This window comes from Arachis hypogaea, chromosome 1, assembly GCF_003086295.3.
Source record: "Arachis hypogaea cultivar Tifrunner chromosome 1, arahy.Tifrunner.gnm2.J5K5, whole genome shotgun sequence".
Lineage (NCBI taxonomy): Eukaryota > Viridiplantae > Streptophyta > Magnoliopsida > Fabales > Fabaceae > Arachis > Arachis hypogaea.
In genome coordinates, this window is record NC_092036.1 from 100,949,837 (window position 1) to 100,959,297 (window position 9,461).

The window sequence follows — 9,461 nt, forward strand, 5'->3', positions numbered from 1 at the left end:
AGTAATATAATATAAAAAAAAATTTTTATACTAAAATCATTTATTATATATGTATTTAATTTTTTTAATATATTTTATATTTATACCTAATTTTAGTATATATTTTTAATAAACAAAACATCATAACAAGTAAAAATAATATATGATAACTTTTATTTTTATTAGTTACTTATATAATAAAATTAATATTTAAAAATTATTAAATAATTTAATTAATTTAACTATTAATTTCACTTATCCTTTGAATATTTTTCTCAATATAATGAAAAATCATACTTATTCTAAGCCGCAGCATGGCAACGCCGCCGATAATATAATAAACAAAGAAATATTTTCTTCTCATATATATATAACGAGTTAACAATCAATTTGCCATTCATCTCTGTCTTAATCATTTTTACTTGCAAAAAATCACACACACACACACAGAGCGCCAAAAAGAAAGAGCAAGAGCGAGGTGCAGTGCATAGGCGACGATGGTGGCGCGCGACATAGACGAATTGCCCAAGAACGCTGCCAACTACACAGCGTTGACGCCGATGTGGTTCCTGGAGAGAGCAGCTCAGGTGCACCCCACCAGAGCCTCCCTCATCCATGGATCCCGTCGCTACACGTGGCAACAGACTTACCACCGTTGCCGTCGATTCGCATCTGCTCTCAACAATCGTTCCATCGGTCTCGGCAACACCGTAAGTATTCTCTCTTAACTTCAACTTCTTTACTCTCTCTGCATAAACAGTTTGTGAGATTTTCGCTTTTCGCTTTGCTTTGCTCGGATTTATATTTTGTCATCTCATTCCGGTAAATTCTTATTTTTAGTGTTCACGGAATCAATAGTATGTCAATTTGCCGCAATTTTTTTTATCAATTGTTACCTAGATTATTTTTTTATATACTATGTACTCTTTATGTACTCCTACTATATAAAAAAATACAAATAAAAAAATAATCTAGGTAACATCAATGTTTACATAGATAAGAGATCAACAAATAGCTCTGTTCTGTTGTACCGTATTGCAGTAATTTTTTAAGAGCTAATCTAAATAATAATTGAGACTATAATTTTTAGCATAAAAAATAGAAAATTAGTTAGTATTGAAGAAAAAAGTACTGATCGAATAATATTTTTCATTTCTTTTAAATAACATTGTAATAAATTATTTATAAATTATAAGTTTAATTTTTAAAATTTGTAACATTTTAGAAAATAAAGTTGATAAAGCGAACATGTTCTGCACATTTATTATCCTTAATGAAAGTTCAACAACTAAGACTTGGAATAATAATCACACTACTCTAAAAGTCCAATGTTTAATGCTAATGGAAGCACTATATAATCCTAATTTACCCGATATTGTTCCATGCTGGCGTTCCGTTGTCGTGTTTTTTCTTCTTTCGTTGATGATTAATCAATATCAATACTAATGCCAAGTTTAATTTCTTATACCAATGTGAAAGCAGGTTGCTGTTATTGCACCCAACATTCCAGCTCTGTATGAAGCTCATTTTGGAATTCCAATGGCAGGAGCAGTATTGAACCCTGTTAACATTAGGTTGAATGCATCCACCATAGCATTCCTTCTTGGTCATTCCTCCGCATCAGCGGTAATTGTGGATCAAGAGTTCTTTACCTTAGCAGAGGAAGCTTTGAAAATATGGTCTGATAAAACCAAAGGCTTCAAGCCTCCACTTTTAGTTGTGATTGGTGATGAGAACTGTGATCCTAAGCAACTAAGATATGCTAAGGGAAAAGGAGCAATTGAATATGAGGATTTTCTTGAGAGTGGTGACCCTGGATATGCATGGAAACCCCCGGAGGATGAGTGGCAAAGTATTGCATTAGGTTACACTTCTGGTACAACTGCTAGTCCTAAGGGTGTGGTGTTACACCATAGAGGAGCATATCTTATGTCTCTAAGTGGTGCTGTTATTTGGGGAATGAATGAAGGAGCTGTGTATCTTTGGACACTACCTATGTTTCATTGCAATGGTTGGTGCTACACTTGGACCCTTGCTGCTCTATGTGGTACTAACATATGCCTTCGTCAGGTAAACTAATATTCTTTCTGTTTCAAAATGTGTCGTTTTCCACGAATTTATGTCCTTGAATGTAAATTGCATTCAAATATGAGTGAGGGAATGTCTAATGCTTTTATTTGAGTGAGGGAAACATGATGAAGACTTAGATGCAGTTGTCTTCGTGTGAAGTTGATAGCGGAGAACTGTTAAGTGATTTGACAAGTTTGAATAAATTGTTATCTAACGATTCTCAACTATTAACTTCGTATGAAGACAATTGCACATGAGTTTCTACCAGAATAAAATGAAGTTAACTTGTTACACATGCCTTATTGATTCTAGTTTAAGCTTATCACTAATGCTAGTTGAAAATTGTGCCTATGCTGTTTTGCATCTATGATATACATATAGTTATTGTTTTCTTTAAATCTAGCTAATTGAGATTATTGTTATGGATATTGATATCAAATAGTTTTTTTGTGTTTTTTAACCAGGTAGCAGCTAAGGCAGTGTATGAAGCCATTGCCAAGTACAAAGTGACTCATTTTTGTGCAGCACCAGTGGTTCTCAATACAATAGTGAATGCACCACCCGAAGACACCATCCTTCCTCTGCCTCATGTTGTTCATGTTAATACAGCTGGAGCTGCTCCTCCTCCTTCTGTTCTGGCCGCAATGTCCCAAAGAGGATTTCGCGTCACTCACACTTATGGCCTCTCAGAAACCTATGGCCCCTCCACAGTCTGTGCCTGGAAGCCAGAGTGGGAATCGCTTCCCCCTGAAACCCAAGCCAGGCTCAACGCAAGGCAAGGGGTTCGGTACATTGGCTTGGAAGGCCTAGAAGTGGTTAACACAACAACAATGCAACCTGTTCCTGCTGATGGCAAAACCATTGGCGAGATTGTGATGCGTGGCAATGTTGTGATGAAAGGATACTTAAAGAATCCCAAAGCCAATGAAGAGACCTTTGCAAATGGATGGTTTCACTCGGGTGATCTCGCCGTAAAGCACCCAGATGGATACATAGAAATCAAGGACAGATCAAAGGACATAATCATCTCGGGTGCTGAGAATATCAGCAGTGTGGAGATTGAGAATGTTATGTATACACACCCTGCAATTCTTGAGGCATCAGTGGTTGCAAGACCAGATGAGAAATGGGGTGAGTCTCCTTGTGCTTTTGTGACATTGAAGCCAGGAGTGGATGCTAGCAACGAGCAGCGTCTTGTTGAGGATATAATGAAGTTCTGTAGGGCCAAGATGCCTGCTTATTGGGTCCCAAAATCAGTGGTTTTCGGACCCTTACCTAAGACAGCTACTGGGAAGATTCAGAAGCATTTGCTGAGGGCCAAGGCTAAAGAGATGGGACCTGTTAAGATCAGCAAGTTGTAAGTCACATTATAACAGAGATCATGACGAAATAAACGTTGCTATTAGTCCTTGCTTTGTGTTTTCAAGAATGTACTAATTAGTTAAGGTTTCTTTGTCATAATAATTAGTGTACACCTTTTATAAATTAAACTCGTGTAATAATAATAATAATAACAATAATAAATGTAAGTTTATTGAAAATGATAAGTTTAAATTAAGAAGTTATGTATTTAAGTATTGAAAATAATAATTTTTTTGTTATGAACTATATATAATAATGGTTTAGTAATCACCGAGAGTTTTAATTTAACTAACACTCTTGTCCCTACCCCACAGTTGCTTGACTTAAACGATAAATTCCATATTATTTCACGAGGGAGAAGAATCAAGAACAAATAAATTGTTTTTCAATAAACGTTGAAGGCATTTCGGCAATGTCGTGTAACAATTAACATCTCGATTCTCGAAGTTCCGGTGTACTCGGGAAATTTTTAAAAAATGGAATGACAATTGCGTATTAGATAATCAATCTAGCAAGCTGGCCAAATTACATGGGAGGTACAGGGCACTAGTTTATTGATTGAAAGTTATCCTCTCTGCATACTAGAATTTGCTTGACCATGACCTAGGTATATGGGAAGGGAGCGCCTGGCTGGTGATAACTTAAACAAAAGAAAAAGAGTAATTCTCCACGTACAAGTGATTTTTAATATAAGTCATACAAGTCATTTATATTTACGCTGTTTTACGTTTTTTTTGTGCCTTTTTTTTTTCTTCTTTTTCCGTGCTTCCTCTTCCTCTTCCTCTTTTTCTTCTTCCTCTTCCTCCGTGTCTCTTTTTCTTCTTTTTCGTAATTTTTCTCTCTCGTTATCATCGTCATAAACACCACCTCTTCCTCCCTCTTTTTTTATTGAAATTTTTTCTTCACTTTTCGTTTTCTCTTTCTCCTTCATCAAAATCACTAGAAAAACGAAGATACATTATTCAAGGTACGGTTTTACTGTTCTTCTAAATTTTTTTTCTAGATTGTCTCTGTCATGTGTCTCATCCTTAACCAGCAAAACATTAAAAGATTTCAAGAAGAAATATATTGTCTCCTCCTATATTGGGTGTATTTCTTAAATCCTTTGGGTGTATTTCTGTAATCCTTTGGGTGTATTTCTGTAACTGTTTGGGTATATTTCTGTAATCCTTTGGATGTATTTCTGTAATCGTTTGGATGTATTTTTGTAATCGTTCGAGTGTATTTCTGAAATTCCATCATCTTCAAAACAATTTCAAAACTTGATTTCAGAAACTATGAAAATCGAGAAAAAACAGAAGGAGATCGAAGACAAAGAGAGAACGCTTTTCCATACAAGTCATTTATATTCACGCCGTTTTCACGTTTTTTTTGTGCTTCTTCTTTCTCTATGTCTCTTCTTCTTCTTTTTCGTAAAAAAGGAAACGAAGATAAAACACGTGAAGATGATTCAGTAACGCGCGTGTTAAGTTCAACTTGTAAGACTTGTAAACAAAAATGACTTTTATGTGTAGCACTTCTCAAAGAAAAAAGAGTTTAAAAATAACTTTTATTGATTAATTTTTTTACCAATTTTATTTTAATTATATCCTCTGAGCACGGGTAGCGGGTATCCGATTATCCGTCCGAACCCGAATCGAATTAATTAAATTGATTCTGGAACTCATAGGTAATCGGGTCGATCCGAACCAAACCAATGACTCTTTCTAGTAATTGGTTCGGATAACGGTTCTAGGAGTACCGAATTCAAATCAATCCGTGGACCCAACTATGTATTAACTAAATAAAAAAATAAAAATTTAAAATATATATATATGCCTTTTAATGATTTTGAGTTTCTCTCCATTGCACTTTTATATTTAGCTTTTAATGTGTTTGGTGTTTATTTGTTTAACATGTTTGGATTTTAATGTGTTTAGTGTTTAATTTGTTTGGTTTTTAATGTGTTTGATGTTTAATATGTTTAACATGTTTTGATTATTTCTATTAATTTATATGTTTATTGTACTTACAAAATTTTTAAAATAAAAATTTTGTTTTTTTTTTAATTTCTGTTTCATTGGGTATACAATTACTCGAACCGAACCAATCCGTTCTTAATCGGTTTGGTTTGGTTAAGGTACATATACAAAAAAACGTAAATCCGAACCAATTGAATTTTGGTTCGGTTCTAATTTTACCTTCAACTCGAACTAACCCGACCCAAAATAAGTCATGACCAGCGCTCAGAAAAATAGTCTCCTAGCAAGCCTAACTGTCTCAAATATAAGTTGAATAAGAAAGTTACAAATATTTTTTTCAAGTTCTAAAATAAATAATTGTACATTTTTAACAAAATTAAAATAATTAAGAATGGTTGGATCCTGCCTGTGATATATGGAGTATATACATCTAGGAACTCGAGAAAGAATAGGTACTTATTGCAGATCGTGACTCTTGAATAGAAAATCTCACGTAGTCAAGTATTTTATTCTTGAAAAATATTTTTAGAAAAATAGGGTGAGTTTTGCAACTCAGTGACTAGACAATACATCTATAATCCACATGAGATCATATAAACATTATTATCAAAGTAACTTTAATTAGAAAATAGTAATTGATAGTAATAAGTGAATCAATTAGAGAGTTCTCAAATAGAAATAAAATCAAAAGTCCACACTTGGGCGACTCCACCTATAAGGGTAGCCCTTTCCTCTCGTGTGTTCGTAAGGAATAACAGATCCAACGTGTGGCCTACACGTTAGGCTAGCAACGCCCTTACTAGTTGAGATCAGAGCCAGATACATCTAGGTTAACGTCATAACCGTCGTTAACTACAATTTTCTAATACGAGCCTCCCAAACCAATTCAAAACATATAATTTCAATGACAACCAATCTTTGATCTTTCAAATACATACAGTATCAAATCAAATCAAATAATACTTTCTCATCAAAAATCTTTTTCAATCATATGAAATGTCGAATATACTTTACAAATTCAGAGTATATAAGTGAGTATCAATAATAATTCAATGTTCCAAAAACACATATTCAAATAAAATTGAATATTCTAAAATAATACAAAACGTCATCAAACATGTATACAGTCTCATGTGCAGATTGAAAATCTAAATTTTCATACAAATAAATATTTAGTTCTAATAAATCCATTATTAAAATCAAATTCAAATCCTTTGTTGTTAAATTATAAGTATAGTCATAATTCAAGCAGCATATATCAAAATAATTATAGATATAAAGCCAAATAATTATAAATATAAAGCCTACTTACAAATTGGTCTTAAGGGATCAAAGAAACCGAACCCGGAGTGCCAAGTTAAAAGGTGAGAGAGGTTGGAATAGAATGGACCGAAAGAGCATAGAATTTGGACCGAGACGGTGGCAGCAACTTCCATGACTACATCACAGATGTAATCATAACATCAACATCTCTAACTGTTCTATGACAGCACCAATACCAGTATTCAAGATAATTTACAGCAGAAACACAACAAAAGTAGAGTGATAGTACTAAAACAGAGACATATATTATTGCAATTAAAACAAGAGCATGTAAGAAAAGAACAAAATACAGCAGATTAGAGGTAGAAGTATTATAGTTTCACAAATGGAGTCAGAACAAGGAAAAATGGTGCTAATTTAGAGACAAAAATGAAGGGGGTGTGAGGCTGAGTAAGACCAAAACAGGGACTGAGATAGTTCATTAGCAGTGACGTCGATGATGCTCCCTTGACGACGAGCTCCGTTGATGGCAACAGCAAACACGACGATGGTGAACAGCTCCTCCATCGCGACTCTCTCTTCCTCCCGTCTCTGGCCAACTCAAATTCTCTCTCGTCATTCAGCAATGACGGCGACCCCAATAGAGAAGGTGGCGGCCTCAATGGTGATAGCTTGTCCGCGATGGAGGCGGCCCCCTTCTCCCTTGTCGCAGTTCTTTCTCCTCTACGAACCCCCTTCTCTCTCTAAGAAGCTCCCTCATTTGCTCTCTCAAGTTTAGCAACGGCTCCCTTCGATGATGACCCAAGCAACCGCAGCGACAATGGATGCTATTCGGCGATAGAAACAAGGCACGGCAGCACGAGACCAGTGCCCCTCTCTCTCTGAGGTGAGAGTGTGTTAGAAGAGGGTTAGTATGGATAAAATTAGGGTTAGGGCTGGGAAGAGAAAATAAGGGTAATGTAGGAATTTTAATAAAATTAGATGGTTGAATAGTAATAAAAGAAATTATATGTAAAATGTTTCAAAAAAAATTCAAGACGTTACATTCTAGCCCATTTACAAAAATTTTTGCCCTCGAAAATTGTTACAATATGCAAAATCTTACATGCTGTTAGCATTTTACCAATATGAGGCAAGTATAATGAGGTGCAAAAGTTACAAGATAAGTTTATGTTAAAACAATACGGTTGGCATTCATCTACTCTCATTCTCTTAACAACTCAGATATACAAAGTACTTTTTACTTTGTTCGTCAATCTCCTCAAAATACAATCTTACTTCATAATTTCTTTAGTTCTGTTGTCTATATCCATGGTAGCAACAATCTTATGTCAAACCTTAGAATTACAACTTTTTTCGAATTTCGGCATTGATAAGCTGTGTCCTAAAAAACTAGCGTATCGCTTGTTATATCTAAAAATCGCACGTGATATCGAAACAAGCTCAAGTTTATCCAAAATGATACAAAACTTAGGAAGAAAATGGTAACATCACAAATGAGGTTCGCAACAATTTGGAAGGATGCGTAAGATCATAATAAAGCAATGATATACAAAAATAATGAAGTGTGCTAGAAAGAGAGTCAACTACATTATAACAAGAAAATTTGAATCAAGAAACTTTGATAAAAACAATAAAAGAAAAAATGAAGTAGTAGATCGAAACAAGTTTAAGTTGAATCAAATAAGTGCAAAGTTCACAAGAGATGGCCACTATAGTCCATGACAATGTTCACAAAGATTTAAGAGAATGACTAAGAACACAATCAAAGACACAATCTTTGAGAATCAAAGAAGAGGAAGAACATATAAGGCCTAAAATTTATAATATTTATAGACCAAAATAAGAATACTAGGACAAATGAAGTTAAAGAAAACAATAAGAAGCAACAGTACTATAGGCAAGGAAAACTAAACAGCAACAAACATATAACGTAAATAAAATACCCACAATAAGTGTAAATCAAAATTCCAAACAACAAGATAAAGACAATAATAGAAGAACAAAGCAAACAACTAATTGAAGATTTGACCGCACCTTTTAAAAAGACAATTGAACAGTTATGAAAATTAAAAACAGTAATTACCACAAAAATTAACATGTTCATTTTCTCTTATCTAGAATTTTTTTGACAAAGTCCGTTTGAATTAATTGTCATAACCTTGAATATTAAGTATACTAGAATAAAATTTATTAGCTTTTAACTATAAATAATAGATAAATAACGTAAAACATGACGCCAGAATATAAGCAATCATCTCATTATTCACAATACCAAAATTCATCTATACATTTAACTCATTTTTGTCATTGTTGTAAAATAAAGTTAAATGTTTCTCTATAATCATGCACCTAGACTTAGGATGAAGTTACAAATAAATTCACATATAAAATAATAATAATAATAATAAAACTAAAATTTAAAGTATTAGTAATTAACACACTAGAATCAATTATAATAACTTTTTTTTTCTTTTTTTTTTATCTAAATCTCCAATTATGAATTTGCTTTTAACATAATCAAAGCACGTAGCAAAAGAAATCAAATTTCTTGTAAAAATAAAATACCAAAACAAAAATTTATTTTCATAAATAATTAATTGAATTTAAAGCTCACGAATTAAAGATAAATTTGAATATATATATATATATATATATATATATATATATATCTTTATCCTTGTTTTTTATAAATAAATGAAAAATACACATGCAAGTATAATCATGATTACAGAAAAAAAATTGACTATCTTTTATGTGAAAAGGAGAACAACAATAATAAACTATAAGTTGCCAGTTGTGAATCAGTCATTCTATATACATTTA

At 33.2% G+C, this 9,461-nt stretch overlaps 1 protein-coding gene across 1 annotated transcript; it reads left to right on the forward strand.

Annotated features, from left to right (window-relative positions):
* Positions 1 to 288: 288 nt before the first annotated feature.
* LOC112703390 (acetate--CoA ligase CCL3) lies at positions 289 to 3,590 on the forward strand. The gene is made up of 3 exons (XM_025754815.3): positions 289 to 689; positions 1,462 to 2,049; positions 2,514 to 3,590. The coding sequence occupies exons 1-3, from the start codon at positions 477 to 479 to the stop codon at positions 3,408 to 3,410; spliced, it is 1,698 nt and encodes a 565-aa protein (XP_025610600.1). The 5' UTR covers positions 289 to 476; the 3' UTR covers positions 3,411 to 3,590.
* The last annotated feature ends 5,871 nt before the right edge of the window (positions 3,591 to 9,461 follow it).